This window comes from Molossus molossus, unplaced genomic scaffold, assembly GCF_014108415.1.
Source record: "Molossus molossus isolate mMolMol1 unplaced genomic scaffold, mMolMol1.p scaffold_m16_p_14, whole genome shotgun sequence".
Lineage (NCBI taxonomy): Eukaryota > Metazoa > Chordata > Mammalia > Chiroptera > Molossidae > Molossus > Molossus molossus.
In genome coordinates this window covers 70,071,378-70,095,392 of record NW_023425349.1, presented here as the reverse complement: position 1 = coordinate 70,095,392, position 24,015 = coordinate 70,071,378, and the positions used below count along the sequence as shown (strand labels likewise).

Below are 24,015 nucleotides of genomic sequence, written 5' to 3'. Positions count from 1 at the left end.
CTAATAGAATGAACATTTTTGTGAGTGTGTTTTTTGTTTTGTTTTGCTTCCCAGGATTAACCTCTGCTTCTTCTGGTAACAGAATCTTTGTGTCTTTTGTGGAGGAGAGGGTGTCTCAGTGAGTATGTTGGTCAAGGATTTCTTGCTTTCCCCTAGCCTAGGGATGGGCATATGACTGAAAACAGATGAACTGGGAGGAAGCATATAATGATGGAAAAGATTTAGACTCTGGGTTCTAATCTTAGCTCTGACCTTAAACAAGTTACTTGGTTTCTGTGACCTCAATTTCCTCATCTGTAAAATGGGGATAATTGTAGGTTTGTCATGAAGAATCAATGAATTAACATTTGTAAAAAACCTAGAGCAAGGCTTGACACAGAGCACCATTACTTAAGTAGTAGTCAAGTAAATTGTAGAAACAATGGCCAACTAAGTAGCCATAAGCATCCTTAGCATCCATTGATCAGCTGCCTGCTACTGGGGATCCAGCCCACAACCCAAGCATGTGCTCTGACAGGAAATTGAACCAGTGACCTTGGTGCACGGGACAATGTTCAATCCACTGAGCCACACCAGCTGGGCTAGATTGTAGTTTTGAAATACCTTTTACCACTAAATAAAATCAAGGCTTCTTGGAGAAATAGCTGATTTCAGGTCTGAGGAAATGTAAAAAATGAGCTTTAAACTTCTTGTTATTCCAGATAGCAAGGAAGCCAATTTGAAGGGGTTCCCATTGACCAAAGACAGCAATTTTGAACTTCAATAAGGATAATAATTTCAATAGATTGAACCCCATCAAATGTGAATGCCATAAAATATTCAAATATATCATTATATATATATATATATATATATATATATATATATACACAATCTAATTAGTCACTTTCAAGGGGATAATAGCAAACCAATTCTTTATCTTGAAAACTGGTAAATAAAGGGAAAGAATCAAGAATCTAGCCTTCTTTATATCTTTACCACTAAGTGCACAAATAGTAAATGAAGGAAAACTCTCATAAAAGTTCCCACTAACAAATGAAAAATAAATGATACCTTAGTCAGTTTGAGTTGCTGTAACAAATTACCTTAGACTGAGTGGTTTGAACAACAAACATGTATTTCTCATAGTTCCGGAGGCTGGAAGTTTGAGATCAGGGTGACAGCATGGTCAGGTTTTTGGTCCCTTTCCAGAGTGCAGAAAGTCAACTTCTTTTTGTATCCTCACATGGTGGAAAGCAGTGAATGATGGACGCTCTCCTGTAATTTATGAGGGCACTAATCCCATTAACGAGAGTTCCATCTTTATGAGCTCATCTATTTCTAATTACCTTCTGCCTTTTTCTTTTTTAGAGAGAAAAAGAGTGGGAGTGGAGGAGGGAGGTGATGGTGGGGGCAGAGAGAGAGAAACATTGATTGAGAGAGACACATTAATTGGTTGCCTCCCACAAGACTCCGACTGGGGCTGGGGATTGAACCTGCAACTCTGGTATGTGCCCTTGACCAGGAATCAAACCAGAGAGCCTTCACTGCAAGGGCCAATGTTCTAGCCACTGAACCACGCAGGCCTCTTAACTTTTTTTTTTTATTCTCACCCGAGGACATATTTCCATTTTTGTCCAGAAGGAGTGGGAGGGAGAGAGAGGAAGAGAGAGAGAGAGAGAGAAACATCAACGTGAAAGGGACACATCGAGTGGCTGCCACCCGCACGACCCAACCAGGGCCGGGACAAACTGCAACTGAGGTACATGCCCTTAGCGGGAACCAAACCCGGGTCTCTCTGGATTGAAGGCCGACGCTCTAACCGCTGAGCAAACCGGCCAGGGCGTGCGTACTTTTTTTTTTTTAATCCTTATCCAAGGACACTTTTTTATTGATTTTCAGATAGAGAGAGAGAGAAGCATTAATGTGAGAAAGACTTAGTGATTGATTGCTCTCCACATGACCCCAACCAGGGTCGGGGATCAAACTGCAAACAAAGTATGTGCCCTTGACCAGAATAGAACCCCTGACCCTTTGGTCCAAGGGGTGACACTCTAACCGTTCAGCCACACTGGCAAGGGCCCTCCCACCTTTTAATACCATTACATTGAGGAGTAGGGTTTTAACATATAAATTTGGGGCATGGGCACAAGCATGCAGTCCATAACAAATGGTAAATTAAAATTTCAGCATTTTGTAAATTCCCAGAGAATTAATTGATCTAGGTGTCTGATAGCCTGGGAACTGGCACCAGGCAAACTACTCAGCCATTACCTCGCTTACGCAACCTAGACTCCCACCCTGTTTCAGGAACTGTTTGCCCCGAACTCATAGACCAACTCCTGTCCCATTCTCCTGTCCTAGTCCAGGAACTGTTTGCTCCGGGACAATAGACTCACATTCCAGGGGCCCCCATGCATAGCCCCTCAGGACCTAACCCTAACAACAAGTTCCGCTGCCACAGGTGCGGATATAAAAATCACAAACCCCAGCATCGGGCGCGGCTTCCCGGACTCGACCCCCGGAGTCTGTGAACCTGCCCGGAGTGTACCCAATAAAGCCCGATTTCTGCTTATTCGGCTGTTTGGCTCTTCGGTTTCTTCCCACCTCCCACCGGCGGCGCCTGGCTACCTTACATCTGGTGCCGAAACCCGGGAGAGGGGTTTTGCGACCCGCCTCAGTCCCTGCAGGCTGAGGCGAGAGTCCCCCCTCTCTCTCCCTGCCTCGTGCCGCCCTCCACCACTTTGAATTCGGAGCTCCCTGCAGATACGGCTTGCAACCGTAAGTAATTCGATCCCTTTCCCTTCCTGCCGGACCCCTGTGTCCTGGCCAGGGTCTCTCGTCCTAGACTCGGCTGAGCCGAGAGCCCTCCCCTCACGACTCCTGGAGTCTATATAGGGGGACTGATTGAAAGGGACGCCTTTCACTCACCCCTCTATCTTTGTCCGGAGACGGGTATCTGGAAGGGACGCCTCCCTCATACCCTTTCTCCTCCGGCACTTAGGGGTCCGGAAGGCCACTAAATTATGGGAAACTCCGAATCCAAAATAGACCCTAAGACTCCTTTGGGATGTCTTCTTATAAATTTCTCCAAATTGGGATACTCTCAGACCCTCCACAAGAAGAAACTCATCTTCTTGTCCCAGGTAGCTTGGCCTCAATACACCCTAGACAACCAGTCTCACTGGCCACCTACGGGTACTTTTGACTTCAACGTCCTCCGGGACCTGGCCAATTTTTGCCGGAGGACCGGAAAGGACTCTGAGATCCCATACATTCAGGCTTTTTGGGACCTCCGCTCCCGCCCTGACCTTTGCTCACACTGCTCCACTCTCCAGATTCTCCTAGCCCAGACTTCCCCTCCTCCAAAGGCACCTCCTATAGACCCCCCTCCTTACTCTCTGCCTGATGACCTCCCTGATCACCTATCGCCTCCCCCAACCCTCCTCAGAGAAGACCCCCCTGGTCCTGACCCAGCTCCAGCTGCCCCACCTCCCGCTGACCCCCTCGACTCTCCCATAGCAGCCCATACCCGATCTCGCACTCCCCAACCCCCGCCTGCTGTCCTGGCCCCTCTCCGCGAGGTGGCTGGGGCAGAAGGACTGGTGCGGGTGCATGTCCCCTTCTCCCTCCAGGACCTCTCTCAGATTGAAAAGAGGTTAGGATCCTTCTCAGCTGACCCCTCAACCTACATCAGAGAGTTCCGATACCTGTCCCAGACTTATGACCTGACAAGGCATGACATCAAAGTAATCTGCACCTCCACTCTCACCCCTGAGGAACATGAGCGTATCCTCTCTGCCGCCAGGCAGCAGGCAGATAGAGCCCACCTGGTAGACAATACTGTCCCCCTCGGCAATGAAGCAGTTCCCCAGGACGATCCTGCATGGAACTATCAGGCTGGCCCCGGATCTAATATTCCACGCCGGGACCTCATGCTCCGGTACCTCCTTCGGGGTATGGACGCAGTCTCCAATAAAGTAGTTAACTATGACAAATTGAGAGAAATTACCCAGCTCCCCGAAGAGAACCCGGCCCTTTTTCTCAACCGCCTGCAGGAGGCCCTGGTTCGCTACACCCGCCTAGACCCGGGGTCCCACAACGGGGCCACAATCCTAGCATCTCACTTTATCTCTCAGTCCGCCCCAGATATCAGGAAAAAACTAAAAAAGGCTGAAGAGGGCCCTGAAACTCCCATCCAAGACCTGGTAAAATGGCTTTTAAAGTTTTTAATGCCAGAGAGGAGATGGCTGAAGCAGCCTGGCAGGCGCGGCTGCAACAGAAAGTTAGCCTCCAGACCCGGGCCTTGGTGGCGGCCCTCCGGCCGGCAGGGGAACCGGCAAAAAGACTGACCTCCAAAGGAGGACAGCGCACGCCCCCGGGCGCCTGTTTCAAATGCGGGAAGGAAGGCCAATGGGCGAAGGCCTGTCCGCAGCCCAGGCCCCCCACCAAGCCTTGCCCTCAATGCAAACAAATGGGCCACTGGAAGTCGGACTGCCCGACCCTGGCTCAGCCCTCGGCACCTCAATGCAGGGGGACTGAGAACCAGACGTTCCCGGCCCTAGAACTGCTGGGGCTAATGGACGACTGAGGGGGCCCTGGCTCTTCGACTCCGGTTACCCTCGCTGAGCCCAGGGTCACGCTCCAGGTAGCGGGTAAGTCTGTCTCCTTTTTGGTAGACACGGGGGCTACCTACTCTGTCCTTCCCTCTCATTCAGGCCTTACGGTTCCTTCCCAGGTCTCGGTCATGGGAATTGACGGATCACCCTCGACCCCACAGCGGACGACCCTCCTTAACTGCCTATTTGAGGGTCACCCGTTCTCCCACTCCTTCCTAGTCATGCCCTCATGTCCAGTCCCCCTCCTGGGGAGAGACATTCTGTCCAAACTCCAGGCAAGCATCTCATTCTCCCCGAAACAGACCTTCTTGCTGGCACTGGTGCCAGGTCCCGACCTTGAGCCTAACCCAGACCCCAAAGTCCAGCTCCTACCTGGAGTCCACCCCGAGGTCTGGGACACAGATACCCCCACCATTGCTTCCCACCACACTCCTGTTTTAATTAAACTCAAAGACCCATCTTCTTTTCCTAACCACCCACAATTCCCCATCTCACACGCTCATAGGATGGGACTCCTGCCCATCATCACCAGGCTTAGGACACAAGGCCTCCTGATCCCCACCAATTCACCTTGTAATACTCCCATTCTCCCCGTTAAAAAGGCCTCAGGACAGTACCGCCTTGTTCAGGACCTCTGCATCATCAACGCGGCGGTCGTCCCCATTTCCCCAGTAGTCCCCAATCCCTACACCCTTCTCTCTCACATTCCCCCTACCACCATCCATTTTTCGGTCCTTGGCCTCAAGGATGCCTTCTTCACTATACCCCTCCACCCGGATTCCCACTTCCTATTTGCCTTTACCTGGGAGGACCCTGTTTCTTTTTTTTTTTTTATCCTCACCCGAGGACATTTTTTCATTTTTTGTTCAGGTAGAGTGGGAGGGAGAAAGAGGAACAGAGAGAGAGAGAGAAACATCGATGTGAAAGGAACACATCGAGTGGCTGCCACCCGCACGACCGACCAGGGCCAGGGACAAACTGCAACCGAAGTACGCGCCCTTAGCGGGAACTGAACCCGGGTCTCTCAGGACCGCAGGCCGACGCTCCAACCGCTGAGCCAAACCAGCCAGGGCGAGGACCCTGTTTCCAATACCGCTCAACAACTGACCTGGACGGTCCTCCCCCAAGGATTCCGGGACAGTCCTCACCTATTTGGGCAAGCATTAGCTGCAGACCTACTTGCTTGCAATTTTACTCCCTCCACCCTTTTACAATATGTAGACGATCTTCTGATCTGCTCGCCAACCAAGGCCGATTGCCTCACGGCCACCACCCTCCTACTGAATTTCCTTTGCAGCAAGGGATATCGGGTATCCACCAAGAAGGCACAAATAGCCACCTCATCTGTCACTTACCTTAGCCTCCTAATCACCCTGACTCATCGAGCCATTACTACCGACAGGCTACAGGCTCTTCGGGGCCTGCAGCCCCCTAACTCGGCGGCTGAAATCCAGTCATTTCTGGGACTGGTAGGCTTCTTTCGCCACTGGGTTCCAGGCTTTGCCCTTCTAGCCAATCTCACTGGGGCAGGCAAACTTTTATCTTGTTTAATGTGTGCAACCTTAGGAAAACCTCCTCTGACTGCGGTCCCTTATCCCACCGCTCTCAACTGCTCCGGGACATCCACAGCACCAAAACTTATGACTCCTCTTGCCAATGTAGCCCTATATATGCCTCCTGATCTCTCTCAAATTCCCTTTTGTTACAGTAACAGTTCATCCAACCTTTGCAATGTCACACAATCTCCCACTTTCAACTTAACTGCCCCTAAAGGCTATTTCTTCTGGTGTAATCATACCTTATCGAAAACCCTCTCGACCCCCTTGGATCCCACTCTCCTCTGCCTACCTGTCACCCTAACCCCCCAACTCATGGTCTATACACCTGCTGAATTCCAACAAAAATACATATATTACAACCTGAAACAAAAGCGGGCAATCTTTTTACCCCTTTTAGTAGGACTCTCCCTCTCAGCCTCGGCTGTCGCTGCTGGGCTGGGTGGGGGTGCCCTGGCACACTCCTTAGTCACCTCAGAGCACTTAGAATCTCAATTTCAGATTGCTATTGACAGCTCGGCTGAGTCCCTAGCTTCTCTCCAGAGGCAGATCACCTCCCTGGCCCGGCTGTCGATGCAGAATCGAAGGGCCCTGGACCTCCTCACAGCGGAACATGGATGAACCTGTCTCTTTCTTGGGGAAGAATGTTGCTATTATATCAACAAATCAGGTAGAAACCCACATTGGTAGAAACCCGCATTGAAACCCTCCACCAGCTAAGTTCAGAACTAAAAAAACAAAAATTCTCAGTAGATGCCTCCTCCTGGTGGAATTCCTCCATGTACTCCTTATTCCTTCCCCTCCTCGGCCCAACCATCATCATAATAATTATATTGCTAATTGCCCCCTGTTTTCTCCGCTTCATCCAGGACCGATTCGCACAGCTCACACGGGCAATAGAGGTCCACCAAATGATGCTACAACATTACCAGCCTTTGACCAGTCCCCCGAACTCGGACCACACCGACTCGGCACCCCCCACCCCTGACGCCGCCCCCGTCCAGCAGGAAGTAGTCAGAAAGACGACCTGGCCCCTGTTCCTATATCACAGAGTCAGGAATGTCCGAGAGCCTGGGAACTGGCACCAGGCAAACTGCTCAGCCATTACCTTGCTTACCCAACCTAGACTCCCTCCCTGTTTCAGGAACTGTTTGCCCCGAACTCATAGATCAACTTCTGTCCCATTCTCCTGTCCTAGTCCAGGAACTGTTTGCTCCAGGACAATAGACTCACATTCCAGGGGCTCCCATGCGTAGCCCCTCAGGACCTAACCCTAACAACAAGTTCCGCTGCCACAGGCGCGGATATAAAAATCACAAACCCCAGCATTGGGCGCGGCTTCTCGGACTCGACTCCCGGAGTCTGTGAACCCGCCCGGAGTGTACCCAATAAAGCCTGATTTCTGCTTATTCGGCTGTTTGGCTCTTCGGTTTCTTCCCACCTCCCACCAGCAGCGCCTGGCTACCTTCCACTAGGTATTTAGCATTAATGTCTGTCAATGGCATAAACAAAGATATTATATTCTGTCTGATGAAGAGCTTACACCAACCATTACATAGTCTTTAAATTTTTTTTTTTTTAATCCTCACCCGAGGACCTTTTTTTCATTTTTTGTTCAGATAGAGTGGGAGGGTGAGAGAGAGAGAGAGAAGCATCAATGTGAAAGGGACACATTGAGTGGTTGCCACCCGCACGACCCAACCAGGGCCGGGGACAAACTGCAACCGAAGTACATGCCCTTAGCAGGAACTGAACCCAGGTATCTCTGGACCACAGGCTGATGCTCTAACCGCTGAGGCAGCCAGGGCTTTAAAAATTTTTTATTAGATTTATTGCAGTGACATTGGTTAATAAGATTGTATAGGTTACAAGTGTACACTTTTTTTTTATCCTCACCCGAAGACACTTTCCATTTTTTGTTCAGATAGAGTGGGAGGGAGAGAGAGAGAGAGAGGGAGAGAGAGAGAAACATTCATGTGAAAGGGACACATCGAGTGGTTGCCACCTGCACAACCCAACCTGGGCCGGGGACAAACTGCAACCACGGTACATGCCCTTAGCGGGAACCGAACCCCGGTCTCTTTGGACCGCAGGCCAATGCTCCAACCACTGAGCCAAATCGGCCAGGGCACAAGTGTACACTTTTATGATACATGATCTGTGTATTGCATTGTGTGCCCACCACCCAATCTTCCATCACCATATATTTGACCCCCTTTACTCTTTACTACCTGCACTCCCCTTCCCTCTGGTAACCACCATACTATTGTCTGCATCTATGAGGTTTTTTTTGTTTGTTTGTCTATTCATTTATTACTTTCAATGTTATATCCCACATATGAGTGCAATATGATTCTTAACTTTTTCTGACTTATTTCACTTAGCATGATATTCTCAGGGTCCATCTATGTTGTTGAAAATGGCAGTGTTTCATCTTTTTTAATGGCTGAGTAGTAATCCATAATACATGTGTATCACATCTTCGTTATCCAATCATCCCAGTTGTTTCCAAGTTTTGGTCACTGCGAACAATGCTGCAATGAACATAGAGGTGCATCTATCCTTGTGAATAAATGTTTTCAATTTTTTTTTTTTTTTGAATAGACACCCGGAAGAGGGTTGCTGAGTCATATGGTAACTCTATTCTTAATTTTTGAGGAAAACTCCATACTGTTTTCCATAGTGGCTGTACCAGTTTACATTCCCACAAGCAGCGAGTAAGGGTTCCTTTTACTCTAGAACCTCTCCAATACTTGTTATTAGTTGTCTTATTGATAATAACTAGTCTAACATTGTAGTTTTGATTTGCATTTCCCTAATAACTAGTGATGTTGAGCATCTTTTTATATATCTGTGGGTCATTTGTATGTCTTTTTGGGAGAAATGTCTGTTCTGGTCCTCTGCCCATTTTTTAATTGGATTGTTTGTGTTTTTGTTGTTGAGTTGTATGAGTTCTTTATATATTTGGAATATTAACCCCTTGTGGGAACTATTGTTTGCAAATATTTTCTCCCATATGTTTGCCTTTGTGTTTTGTTGGTGGTTTCTTTTGCTGTGCAGAGCTTTTGAGTTTAAATAGTCCCATTCATTTATGTTTTTATTTTTATTTTAAATTTATCTTTATTGTTGGAAGTATTACAGATGTCCCCCCATTTTCCCCCATTGACCCCCTCCACCCTGATCCACCCCCCAACCCCACAGGCCTTCACTGCACTGTTGTCTGTGTCCATTGGTTATGCATATATGCATATAACTTCTTTGGTTAATCTCTTTAAGAGGCGCCCTTCCCCTCTTTCCTCTGAGACTCATCAGTCTGTTCAATGCTGCCATGTCTCTGGATCTGTTTTGTTCATCAGTTTATTTTGTTCACCAGACTCCACATATAAATGAGATCATTTGATACTTGTCTTTCTCTGACTGGTTTATTTTTCTTAGCATAATATTTTTGCCTTTAATTCTTTTTTGCCTTCGGGGTCAAATTCATAAAATCTTCTCTAAGGCCAAGGTACATAAATTTAGTACCTATGCTTTATTCTATGTAATTTATTCCATTTTGAATTAATTTTTGTACATGGGGACAAACTAATATAGTTTCAATCTTTTGCATGTGGCTTTCCAATGTTCCCAGCACCATTTTTATTGAAAAGGCTTTCTTTTCTCCACTGTATGTTTTTGGCTCCTCTGTCAAAAATTATTTGTGGTGTAATCAAAACAGCCTGGTACTGGCACAAGAACAGGCATATAGACCACTGGAACAGAATAGAGAACCCAGAAATGGACCCAAGGCAATATGCTCAATTAATATTTGACTAAGGTGGCAAGAACATACAGTGGAGTAAAGACAGCCTCTTTAATAAATGGTGTTGGGAAAATTGGACAGCTACATGCAAAAAATATGAAACTAGACCACTGACTTACACCATACACAAAAATAAACTCAAAATGGATAAAAGACTTAAATGTGACCCGTGAATCCATAAAAATTCTAGAAGAAAATGTAGGCAACAAAATTTCGGACATCATACGCAGCAGAACTTTCACTGATACATCACCTAAGGCAACAAAAACAAAGGAAAAAATGAACGCATGGGACTACATCAAACTAAAAAGCTTCTGCACAGCAAAAGGAACAACCATCACAATGGAAAGGCAACCCACTGTATGGGAGAACATAATTGCCAATGATACATCAAATAAGGGGTTAATTTCCAAAATATATAGAGTACTCATACAACTCAACAAAAGGAAGACAAAGAACCCAATTAAAAAATGGGCAGAAGAGCTGAATAGACACCTCTCCAAACAGGACATACAAATAGCCAAGAGACATATGAAGAAATGCTCAACATCACTAATCATCAGAGAGATGCAAATTAAAACAACAATGAGGTATCACTTCACACCTGTCAGAATGGCCGCCATCAACAAATCATTAAACAAGTGTTGGCGAGGGTGTGGAGAAAAGGGGACTCTAGTACACTGCTGGTGGGAATGCAGACTGGTGCAGCCACTATGGAAAACAATATGGTGCTACCTCAAAAAATTAAAAATTGAACTTCCATTTGACCCAGTGATCCCGCTTCTAGGAATATACCCTAAGAAGCCTGAAACACCAATCAAAAAGAATATATGTACCCCTATTTTTGTAGCAGCACTATTTACAATTGCTAAGATCTGGAAAGAGCTCAAATGTCCATCAGTAGACGAATGGATAAAAAAAGCAGTGGTAAATATACACAATGGAGTACTCTGCAGCTGTAAGGAAGAAAGATCTCTTATCCTTTGAGACAACATGGAGGGACCTTGAAAGTATTATCCTAAGTGAAACAAGCCAAGCAGAAAAAGACAAATACCACATGATCTCACTTATATATGGAATGTAATGAATATAACAGTCTGAGGAATAGGGTAGACCCAGAAACATGGAAGTAGGGTACAGACTGACAACCCTCAGAAGTGAGGGTGGTGGGGGGTGGGAAGAGATATACCACAGAACTTATATGCGTGTATGAATAACCAATGGACATGGACAACAAAGCTGGTGATGGGGTGGGGTGGGGATGGGGAGGAGGGTGTCAATGGGGTAAAAAAGGAGAAACATCTGTAACAAAACTAAAATTAAAATAAATAAATAAAGAAAGAAAGAAAGAAAGAAAGAAAGAAAGAAAGGAAGAAAGGAAGGAAGGAAGGAAGGAAGAAAGAAAGAAAGAAATTAATTATTTGTGGGTTTATACATGTGGGCTTATTTCTGGCTCTCCATTCTGTTCCATTGGTTCATATGTCTGTTTTTTCTGCCAATACCATGTTGTTTTGATTATTGTTGCTTTGTAGTATAGTGTGAAGTCAGGGAGTGTGATACCTCTGTCTTCTTTTTTCTCAGGATTGCTTTGGCTATTCAGGGTCTTCTGTGGTTCTATACAAATCTAATGATCTTTTGTTCTATTTCTTTAAGAAATGTCATTGAGATTTTGATGGGGATTGCACCATCACCCAGTCTTGTCAAAGAGATCATATCTGAATCTGATCAATCCTCTGGACTCAGGTGCCAGTTTGAAAAATTTGGAGGACAGAGATAGTGGAACATATTGAACTGCACTGTGAGGATGCTACCAGTAAAATCTAGACTATGGGAAATTATTCTGTTTAAATAACCTCAGGTCTTCAACAGATACATTTTAAGATAAAAAGGGAGGAGGATGGAAGAAAACCTATATGTTAAATTATGTTATTAAAACAAACAAACAAACAAACCAACCCGGGAAAGATCCCCCCCTCCCCCAAAGCCAAGATCAATATGGAGAGGGCAAGACTAAATTATATTGTATATTGTATAGGGAAGCAAACTTGGGTGGTAAAACCAGAAGACAATGAAAGTAAGTGATTACTATGAAACTGACAATAGTGGTTACTTTTTTGGCAAGGGGAAAATAGCTGGAGTTTTACTTTGTCAACATAAGAAATGTCCAAACCTGGAGACTATGAGTTTATTTGAGACTAACTGATGGCATTGCTGTGAAGCAATGTCTCAAATCCTTAGGAGAATGACAGTTTAGCAGTTTTTTTATACATCAGGAATTGGGAAGGGAATGTGAGGAAGATTACATGAAGGTGGGAGAAAGTAAGGCAGGGGAATCTCCGTGACTGGATTATTAGATAGCTTACAAGATCATGTGCTCTCTCCTGGGTAGTTACCTTTCTTTCTTCTCCTTTTTCTAAATAATAGGCTTTTTATTGATTTTATAGAGAGAGGAAGGGAGAGGGAGAGAGAGATAGAAAGATCAATTGGCTGCCTCCTGCACACCCTCTATTGGGGATCAAACCCTCCACCCAGGCATGTGCCCTAATTGGGAATTGAACCATGGGATGGATGATGCTCAACCAACTGAGCCATACCGGCTGGGCCTGGGTAGTTACATTTCTGAGGGGGTCTGAAATAGTGGCATTTTAAACTGTGTTAAACTAGATACACAAAAACAATGGATAGGACATGCTTAAAGCAAAGATAATCTTTTACTAGGGAAGTTATAGGCCTGAGGTGTGACTACCCACCTGTTATGAATTTATGATCAAATCACCCTGTGAGGCTACTTTTGGTTAGATTTATTACAGAGCCCCCATTTCATCCACAAATTCTTGTCCTGGGTGGTAGTTACAAGGACATTCACCTATATTAATATATTAAGCTACTCACAACAAGCAAATTTGACTGCCTGGAATATAAATCGTGAGTGCAGTGGCACATGGGCCTGTGTTTCCTGAGCTTTATTCTCTGGCCTTTCCATTCTCTCTCTCTCTCTCTCTCTCTCTCTTTTTTTTTCCTGTATACGTGTGTTAACCTCACCTGAGGATATTTTTTCCATTTTTTTTTTTAAGAGAGTGGAAGGGAGAGGAAGGGGGAAGAGTGTGGCTGGGTGGGAGGGGGCAGGGAGAGAGATAGACAGAGGCACATTGGGGCCAGGATTGAAACTATAACTCAGGTACGTGCCCTTGACTGGGAATCCAACCCAGGACCCTCCACCAGTGCTCCTGGCCGATGCTCTAACCACTTAGCAACGCCAGCCGGGGCTGGTCTTTCCATTCTTTATGCTACTCAATATCCAATAAAACTCCATCAAAGTCAGTTGTGTTGTCTGCAATAAAAGAATGTTAACTGATACAAGTGGCCTTGGCAAGTTACCATTAGCCTTGAGATGGGCGTAGATACCCCCCCCCCTTTTTTTTATGATGGAAGATGTTATAGCATTTTTTTTTTTTTAATGGATGGGAAGAATTGATGATGCAGGACAGAGGACAAATGCTGGAGCAAACTCCTTGAGCAGGAGAAAAGGAGTAGTATCCTTTTTTATTACTAAAAGGTCTTATGGAGGCATGACTTCATTCACCCAGATTAACAAGACAGAAAGAAGACTATGGAAACAAGATTTAGGCAAATTGGTCAATTGTTGATGGAAGTTATTTTTTGGAAGCATCTATTAATTAAGAACAAAGGACATCATTGAGAGTGAGGAGGGAAAAGTAGGTACTGGAAGTTTAGGGGAGAGCTGAGGATATGTCTAATCATGTGGAGAGGAGATTTGGGAAAAATAATAGGATGGAGGGGGCCTAAGAGCCCACTTGAGCTGTCATGAATTTTGAGTGACACCAGGCATCATAACTGTGTTTAGGTTCTAAACTGCAGGTGTAGAATAGGCTGAGAATGGAATTCAATAGGTTTTTGGGTTCTGCAAGATAAATTTAGAAAAGAGAGAAAGGGACCAAGGAGCTGAGAAGATGAAGGAACCCAGGGACCAAGGCATTGGAAAGGTCACCTACATAGATATCAAAATCACCAAAAATTATCCCAGGAGTGATGTTGGAGGGACAGAATAATGTGCTAAATCTTCTCAAAATGAGGTCCAGCAACCAGAGATCTTACACAGGACCTCCAGAAAGAAGCGCTGTGGGTGACAGCACAACCTTCAAAGGAGCTGGTGGTTTTAGTGAGGCGATTCAGTGCCAGAGTTGGCAATGAGAAATGAGTAGGATACCCACCCCATTTCCAGGCCCTGTTGTTATGGGGTGTGGGGGAGAAAACAATCATTAATTGAGAGGGCTGGGGGGGTGGGGTGACTGTATGCTTAGGGGGCAGCCAGATTTCTTAGAGCAAGATGAAAGAAACTTTCAGCCCTTGAGAATAGTGTACAGGAGCTATTGCTAGTAACAGACCGAGACTCAGAGGGTTAGGTGACTTGTTCAGGGTCACACAGCTAGTGAGAATTAGCTGAGAATGAAACACAGTGCTTTTTCTACTACACGGAGCCATAGGTCTTCTACGCTCTTACCTGACGTAACAGTTACAAGAGCCAAAGGAAGCCCAAAGCCTTCAAGTCAGAAAGCACTAAGCGGAAGAACCGCCTAAGATACCGCTCGCAATCACGCAGGCACAAAAGAGTTCGCTGCCACGCAATGCACTGTGGGTCTTGTAGTTCTCGGCTGGGCCTGGCGGGAAGGGACGGAGGGAAGAGCGCATTGCACGGCGGGAGTTACAGTCGTGGAAGTCCCTCCTCCCCCGGAAGCCAACCGGCGCGCGCAGACCGCTGAGCTGCAAGCGCGGGAGCCTGCCTGGGTTTGAGGTGGCTTCGGCAGCTGTGCTGTGCTACCGTTAGAGGCTCCATTTCCCTGAGACTTGACGGCCATTCGAGGCGAAAAGGCTTCGGACTAGAGAGGAGCAGGCGCTGGCAATGCAGGGGCCGCCACGACCTCAGGCTGCCTGGAGGGAAGGAGCCTGAGGGCCCCCGATGTCGTTTGGGCCTTTGCTTTCTTCCTTTGCAGGGACACTGCCTACCGCGAAGATGAGCTTGTGCCGAGGCACCACCTCTTTCAAAAAGGAGCATCTTTGGATGTATCTGCAGACGCTCGGCTTCGAGCCAGGCCCGGCCACCACTGCCTGCGGAAAGGTCGTGTCACACACGCACCTCGGAGTGTAAGGAGGCCGGGGCGGCGGGGCGGGGGAGCCCAAGCCTGGACCCGCCGGGGTGATCCGCCCTTTGCGGACCTGGCTGGTGTTAAACCAAGAAATGGAGTGGTACTGCACTCCGGGCCTGGCCGCAAATCCTCTGCGCGCGGTGGCTGCTAGTTGGTCGTGGAGGGACGTGAGAACAGTATATGCAAACGCCTTGAGCGCTCGACGGAGCCTTCAAGCTGGTTGCTCTTTAGTTTATAATTTTTACTTTTGAATTAGCAAACCGAGGCACGCCACAAAACAGATGGGTATTAAGATGAAAAGAAAAAGCCCCTTCCCTACTTTGCCACTTATGTTATGGTTGTGATTAGAAATCGCTATGTTGTTTATATATTTCTGTGTCTTAACTTACTAACTTGAGACAGTATCTAACGTTCCCACTTTAGACCAAGAGAAATTTGGGGTCCATTAGCTACCTCCTGTTCTCAAATCTTGACTTAATTATGTTATTTCAGTTCTTGTAGTGGCAGTGTTTTAGTATGTGTTTAGACCTCTATTTCTTGATTTATCAATCTCAGAAATGCCTCTTGATTCCCTAATATGTAATTTCACCCGGAAGGTAGCTGTTATTTATAAGATAATTAGCTCACCTACACCTACCTCCCTAACCACCTCTGCCTTCTCCTCTTGACTTTTTTCAGCAGTATTATAACTTTTACTGTCAAGGTGTAATTAAGTTTTGTTTGGTAACTATTTGTTTAGAAGTTACTACTATTTACATGTAGAAGTGTTTTGTTCAGGAGTCTATTCTAAAATTGACTATGGATAGCATTTATCAGGTTATGATTACTCCATTTATCTCACATGACTTCATGCCCCACAGCACAGTCTCATTTTCTCTACTGTCAAAGAAGCTTAAAGCTTCTCCAGGCCTCCACTGAGATTGGTTCCCATTGCCACTGCATCCTTCTCTCTAGTGTTTTAGCAATCTTGGTTTTCTCTGCTCTGGTTTGTTCAATTGTAATCTGCTTCTTGTCTTTGAAAATTAGTAAAATCTGTCAAGTCTGGTCCAGTGATGTCAGGTCCCCTCTCCCCCCAACACTGTCATTGATCTTGTTCCCCCTCTGAGTCTTTTTTTTTAAATATGCTTTTATTGATTTTAGAGAGAGAGAGGAAGGGAGAGAGAGATAGAAACATTGATGTGAGAAACATCAGTCGTCTGCCTCCTGCGTGCCCTCTGCTGGGGATGGAGCCCGCAACCCACGCATGTGCCCTGACCAGGAATCAAACCAGGACCTCTCAGTCCATGGGACAACGCTCAATCCACTGAGCCACACTGGCTGGGTCCCCCTCTAATTCTTTAGAGTAATTTCAGTGGGTTATTTGGAAACAGATGTTATCTTTGAAATGCTTTAAGCATAGCCCTGGCCGGTTTGGCTCAGCGGTTAGAGCATTGGCCTATGGACCAGAGAGTCCCAGGTTTGGTTCCCCCTAAGGGTTTGTCCCCTGCCTGGTTGGGGTCGTGTGGGTGGCAACCAGTTGATGTGTCTCTCTCACATTGATGTTTCTCTCTCTCTTTCCCCTCTCTCCCTAAAAAAAAAAAAAAAAAAAAAAAAAAATTAAAGTAAGTGTCAAAGAGCAAAACCAGGATACTATATGAAAACATTAAGTTTATGAAATGATAAGGAGGTAAGATTTGTGTTTTTTGACGAATAGAAACATTTCCAGGACAGTTGTTTGACATGGATAAGCATGGAAACTTAATTTTTTTTTTTTGCCCAGCGGTGTGGCTCAGAGGTTGAGTGTTGACCCATGTACCAAGAGGTCACCGGTTCGATTCCCAGTCAGGGCACATGCCCAGGTTGTGGGCCTGATCCTCAGTGGGGAACATGCAGGAGGTGGCCAGTCGATATTCTCTCTTATCGATGTTTCTGTCTCTTTCCCTCTCCCTTCCTTTCTCTGTAAAATCAAGAAAGGAAAATAAAAAAATTTTTTTTGTGTGTGTATTTAAAATATTTACTTATAGTTATAGTTGACATACAGTATTATATTAGTTTTCGGTGTTCAACATAGTGATTCAGCATTTACATATCTTACAAAGTGATCAACATAATAAGTCTAGTAACCATTTGTCACTGTACATGGTTTTAGCATGGGAACTGTAACATTAACTCTTTTTTTAATTTTTTTTATTTTTTTTATTTTTGGTACGTGCCCCTAGCCGCTAGGGCCCAGCAGGAACTGAACCCAAGACTCTCAGGTCCGCAGGCCGATGCTCCAACCGCTGAGCCAAACCAGCCTGGAACATTAACTCTTTTTTTATTGTTTTATTTTTTCTATCCTCACCCGAGGATATTTTTTTTGCATTTATCTTCAGACAGAGCATTTTTTGCATTTATCTTCAGGGAGGGAGGGAGGGAGAGAGGAAGAGAGAGAGAGAGAAACATCAGTGTGAGGGAGACACATTGACTGGTTACCACACCACCTCAACTGGGGCCAGGGACAAACCGCATCTGAGGTATGTGCCCCTAGAGGGAACTGAACCCAGGACTCTCTGGTCTGTGGGCCGACTCTCTAACTGCTGAGCCAAACAGGCCAGGGCTTAACTCTTTTTTAAAACCTCAAGATAATAGCTGTATGTGTTCATAGAAGGAATAGTCACATCTGCTTGTCATGTATTCCAGTAACTCACAGCCCATTTTTTAAAAAATAAGTCTTTTATTTTATATTACTATTACTAATAATATTACTATTATTATTATTTTTTTAATCCTCACCCGAGGATATTTTTTCATTTATCTTCAGATGGAGCGGGAGAGAGGGAGAGAGGAAGAGAGAGAGAGAAAAAACATTGATGTGAGAGAGACACATCCCATTGGTTGCCTCCTGCACGACGAGGCTGGGGACGAACCACGACCGGGGTAGGTGCCCTTGGCTGGAATCCACACTGGGACTCTGATCCGTAGGCTGACGTTCTAACTGCTGAGCCAACCTGGCCAGGTCTCACAGCCCATATTTCTTTCTTTCTTTCTTTCATTCATTCATTCATTCATTCATTCATTCATTCATTTTACTTTTTTTTCTTGGTATGTGGCCAGATCTCACAGCCCATATTTTATTCATTCATTCATTCATTCATTCATTTATTTTACTTTTTTTTCTTGGTATGTGCCCATAGCGGGAACTGAACCCGGGACTCTTTGGTCCGGAGGCTGATGCTCCAACTGCTGAGCCAAACTGGCCAGGGCTCACAGCTCATATTTTAATTGCCTAACTCCTAATCTAGTTTGTTTATCGAGTCTGAAAACAAGGAATAAACCAAGTGAGATATTCCTTCAGATCATTGTTGAAAATGTATTAAACATTAAAATATTTCAGATTTCTATTCTAAATGTTAAAACTATTTTATAATAGCACATAGGGAGAATCCTGGTAGGGGTATGAGGAGCATGGAACAGTGGTTGATGACCTTGGCCTAGAGGCTGCCTTATACCTGTGACATTTCTTACAAGGTTTAATTCTTTTTTTTTTTTTACATACTGTATTTTTTTTTAGGTTTTGTCTTGATTTAGTTAGGAAATCAGGACAATAAAAACTCTAAGGGGCTTGCTAGAATTACATTATAAGGATGGTTCTAGGAATAAAATGTAAAAATAAAGACCTTAGATTCTGGGATCAGATGACATATTTCACATCTCTCTAAAGTATAAATTTCTTCATCTGTATAATGAGAATAATCAAATTACTTTCTACTATCATTAGGATTAAATAAAATAATCCATGTTAAAGCAGCTAGCACAGTACTTAACCTCATATGATTGTGGTAAAAATTAGATGAGTTACTGCTTTTAAAAGGCTTAAATTAATACTTAAAAATAATAAACTCAATAAATATCAGCTGTTTTTATTGTCATTCAGTAAATGTTGGTTGGTATTATCATCTTCATTGTATCATAGGCCATGCATGGTATTCTCTCCACCTAATTAAGCCTTTCCTTTTTTTTCCCTGTAGAACGTTCTCACTGTGATAAAGCAAGTTCTACCAGTTCCCTTCTATTTGATCTGTATTTTCAGAATCAGAAATAAAACTTGTATGTCTTTCTTAACTGGTTGTTAAAATGTACAAGAATGAGAAAAATTAATTTGTCAAGGCCTATATACGTATTTTAAAATATGTCTATTGATTTTTTTAGAGAGAGAGGAAGGGAGAGAGAGATAAAAACATTGATGTGAGAGAAATGTCCATTGGCTGCCTCCTGCATGCCCTCTACTGGGGATTGAGCCTGCAACCTGGGCGTGTGCCCTGACTGGGAATGGAACCAGGATTTCTCAGTCCATGGGATGACACTCAACCCACTGAGCCACACCAGCTGGGCAAGAATGAAAAATAATAATTTGCATCATATTCATACAACTTTTGATGATATTTAGTTTTATTAACCATTTTTCTTTTTGTTCCCTATTTCTATTTCTTTTTAAACCATTAGGAACATGTTTGACAAGCCGAACCGTGATGCTTTTCAAATAGTGTCTTATTTCTTGTTTCAAACACTGGACCAGTCTCTCACTAAAGAAGTTTTCAAGTAAGTAAAAGTTATTTAATTTTCTTTTTGTAACTGGTCATTCTCAAATTTGAAAAGGGACTGTGCCTTGATATAAGCCAGGATTCAGCTTTGGCCTTTCAATATTGTTTTGAGGATGTCACAAAAATCAGGTTTGAGCCTTACAAATTTAGTGCTTAACCTTTATAAATCTGAGTAATGTTTATTTGGTATTCAGTTTAAAAATCATTGTATACTTCCTAGGTAAATTAGATTTTGTTTTATAAAATTAACTTCTAACACTCTTCATAGTCTTACTTCATAGTCTTAATTATTAGGCAAAACAATTAACTGGTACCAATTTATCTGTAAATTTAATTTTTCCTTTTCCTTTTATTAATTACCCCTGCCTTATTCCTTTTCTTGTAAGTACTGATATTTGTTTTGTCTATTATCTCTGTAAAGGCTCATTATTTTTGTTAATGATATATATATTAAAGTGTGGCCCTCATCAGTGTGGCTCTGTGATTAGAGCTTTGACTGGTGAGCCAAAGGGTCTTGGGTTTGATTCACAGTCAAGGGCAAGTAGCTGGATTGCTGGTTCAATCCCCGGCCCAACTGGGGCATGTATGGGAGGCAACCAATTGATGCCCCCCCCCCTCCTTTTCCCCCTTCAACCCCTCCCCCTCAACCTCCCCCTCTCCCTTTTTCATCCTCTGTCTTCCTCCTACTCTCTTTGGGTGAGGATCAACAGCAACAACAAAGTGTCAAATGCTAGAGGCAAAAATCATTTTTATTAAGTTTGGCCTATTGTTATATACTGTTAAATATTAAATAGTTTAAGAAGGAGATAAAATTTTGAATACCCACTAGTCTTGTTTTCTAAGTTATTTTGCAAGTGATTTGAGTTTCTTCTGTCAGAAAAAGTGTTCACTTTTATTTTAACATTTTCATTGTGTCATCCTCTTAATATAAAAAAGCAACAGGTAAGCACATTGTTTAGGGCATTGTCTTATTTTTGATACTTTTTTCTTAATATTTTGTCTTCTGTTAAAGTTATGAATGATCAGTAGAACAGGTATATTTGAAACATTTTTTAGAAATCCCCATCATTACGATATAGGGCTTTCTCTTCTCAAATAAAAATAGATTTTCTAGTCCTTCCGATTATAAACAAAATACACCTCATTTTAAACAATTCAGAAAATACAGAAAAATGTAAAGAAGTATGTAGAAATCATTTCTAAACCCACGAACCAGAGAATATCACTGTTGACATTACAGCCTTTCAGTCTTTTTTCCTATGCATACTTAATTTTTTTCTATTAATATAGAATGTATGATATGCTATAGAAATTTTTAAAAAACATGGAGTGCTAAACAGATACCTCAGAATAAAAATTTGGGTAAAATTGATTATTAGTGGAAAGCAGTAGGTAAATTTTAAAGTCTGTTATTTTGAACTAAAGTTGAGGCAGAACTTTACTTTTTAAATAATTATATATATTTTTATCCACAAATAGTAGCACCCACTTACTATAGGTTATCTTCAGCAGTCAAAAGCTCTCATTGCTATTCTCATGTGCTCTTCATATGTAACCATTTATGTTTCTCTCTTTTTTTCACCAGGCTTAACATACTAAATTATTTATACCACCTTTATGTGTTAGTCCACTGAATCCATTGAGAGTGTTCTCATCTTTAGCTGATTTTTAGTAATTTTAATAATGATTAATTCCTTCATTAAATATATATGTGTGTGTGTGTGTGTATACACACACACATTGGTTATTTACACGAAACTGAACTCAACCCTGTAGATATTTATAAAGAAAAAGACCCAATTATTATTTTCTTTGTTAATCTTACCTGAAGGTATTTTTTTTTTTTTTTTTTTTATCCTCACCCGAGGACATTTTTCCATTTTGTTCAGGTAGAGTGGGAGGGAGAGAGGGGAACAGAGAGAGAGAGAAACATCGATGTGAAAGGAACACATCGAGTGGCTGCCACCCACACGACCAACCATGGCCGGGGACAAACTGCAACCGAAGTACATGCCCTTAGCGGGAACCGAACCCGGGTCTCTCCAGACCGCAGGTCGACGCTCTAACCGCTGAGCCAAACTGGCCAGGGCTGAAGGTATTTTTTCCATTGATTTTTAGAGAGAGGAAGAGAATAGGGGATGAGAGAGAGAGAGAGAGAGAGACAGAGAAAGAAATATCGATGTGAGAGAGACACATCAGTTGGTAGCCTCCTGCATGAGCCCCAATCAGGGTTGAGGATTGAATCTGCAACCCAGGTACGTGCCCTTGACCAGAAATCGAACCCGAGACTCTCTAATCCCAGGGCCGACACTCTAACCACTAAGCCAAACCAGTCAGGGCAAGTTTCTCATAGTTGAAATCTATGAATGTTAGCCTTGATTCATTTAGCATTATTGTTTTTAGTATGAGATAAATTTGATGTTTTTAATTTTTGTTGAGTTTTTTTTTTGTTGTTCATAATTCTAATGTTTTATTTTTGTTTTTAAGGTTTTGTTGGCCTCCATTTGATCAAAAAAGTGAAACTGAATTCCGGAAACATTGCTGTGAATGGTTAAAAAAAATTTCTGTAAGTATTTTCCTTCTGGAAAATGAAAACTTTAGAGGTTACAAACTACATTAATTTTTTTTCGGGCTTTATTGAGGTACAATTGTATATTTATTTTTTAGAGGTGAAATATATTTAATGCTTTTATGCTAACTCTAAGCAAGATAAATTAGAATAATACTTTTCATGGTTTTTGAATGGGATTCTGTATGTTTCTAGAAAATCAACTTTGTTGGCGAGGTATATTGGAAATAGGTTTTTGAGTTCCTTGGAGCTTATACCACAGTTTTTTTTTTTTCCTTTTTTAAAATGTTTTTATTGATATTTTAGAGAGAGAGAGAGAAACATCGATCGGCTGCCTCCTGCATGATCCCTACTGGGGATCAAGCCTGCAACCCAGGCATGTGCCCTGACCAGGAATCAAACTAGGACTTCTCAGTCAAGGGATGATGCTCAGTCCACAGCCACACCCGCCGGGCCACAGTTTTTATTTAAGGAAAACTTTTTGATTATAGACTATTTTAGCTTATGTCCCCAAATAGTGTCAATAATTGTGGGTTTATGTTGTAATTACTTTTTTGTGACCGAGTCCACCAAGAGTTTAGAAAGATTCAAAAATTCACCTTCGGATTTGAATGGAATTAACCTGATCAATCGTATTATACTTCAAAACAGTATGATGTGAATATAAAGGAAGGACTTTATATTGTTGGTAAGGACTTTAAATTATCTTATTTCTCTTTTCCATAGGCTGAATGTGGAAGTAGTTTTCCTCAAGTTGTTGGTTCACTGTTTCTTTCTCCTGGTGGTCCTAAGTTTATTCATCTGATGTATCATTTTGCAAGATTTGTTGCAATAAAATATATAAAAACCCATTCTAAAGGTAAGTTAAATTTATAGTAGGATTTTTTTTTGATTCTTAAATATTTATTCTTTGCCATTTGTAGATCAAGAGATTTTAATAAAACAAGGTAAGATAAAAACATTAAGTAACTTCAGAAGGCAAATAGTATTCTACTGGAACTATAGTTTGAAATCTCATGATGAACATAAGTAACAATTCAATTTATTGTATTATGTTCTAATACAGGGATTGGGAAACATTTTCTATATAAGGCCAGATAGTAAATATTTTAGACTTTGTGGACCACACAGGGTCTCTGTCACATACAGTCGTCCCTTACCACTTCGCGCTTCGACTTTCGAGACTTCACTCTATCACAGTTTTTTCAAATATATTCATTAAAAAGTTGATTGAGACAGTGAAAATGATACAGTGCACGCTTTGTTGTCTGAGTCAATAAAAACATATTTTTTAAAAAAGGAGTGCTACTTGTAGCTTGTTAAATATGCTGCTCTATTTAATTGGTTTATGCTCACAAAACATGGACAGGAAAATACAGAAAAGTTAATGCAGTAAATTGTATTCATCTTCCAATTTCTAGACAACCATTGCTGACATCTAGGTTTATTTTCTTATAGCTTTTTTCTTTTTTTAGTGCACATATATATTTATGTTTTAATTATTTTGAATCGGTAATATTTTTTATGATTCAAAAATCGAAAGGTTAAAAGTCTGTCTTCCACTTCTATTCTTTTTTTAAATATATATATATATATATATATATATATGTTAAATCCTCACCCAAGGATATTTTTTCATTTATTTTCATGAAGGGAGGGGGGAAGAGAAAGAGAAAGAGAGACAGAAACATCAATGTGAGAGAGACACATCCACTGGTTGCCTCCTGCAAGACCCCAACTAGGGCCAGAGACCCAACTGTAACTGA

The 24,015-nt window shown here is 42.9% G+C and overlaps 1 protein-coding gene across 1 annotated transcript in view; it reads left to right on the top strand.

Annotated features, from left to right (window-relative positions):
* Positions 1–14,760: 14,760 nt before the first annotated feature.
* Positions 14,761–24,015, top strand: part of HAUS6 (HAUS augmin like complex subunit 6) — a 48,786-nt gene continuing 39,531 nt past the window's right edge. The window contains exons 1-4 of the mRNA XM_036261500.1: positions 14,761–15,116; positions 19,583–19,678; positions 22,168–22,246; positions 22,976–23,108. Coding sequence (XP_036117393.1) covers positions 14,932–15,116; positions 19,583–19,678; positions 22,168–22,246; positions 22,976–23,108 — 493 coding nt within the window. The 5' untranslated portion in view covers positions 14,761–14,931. The remainder of the gene's footprint in view (positions 15,117–19,582; positions 19,679–22,167; positions 22,247–22,975; positions 23,109–24,015) is intronic.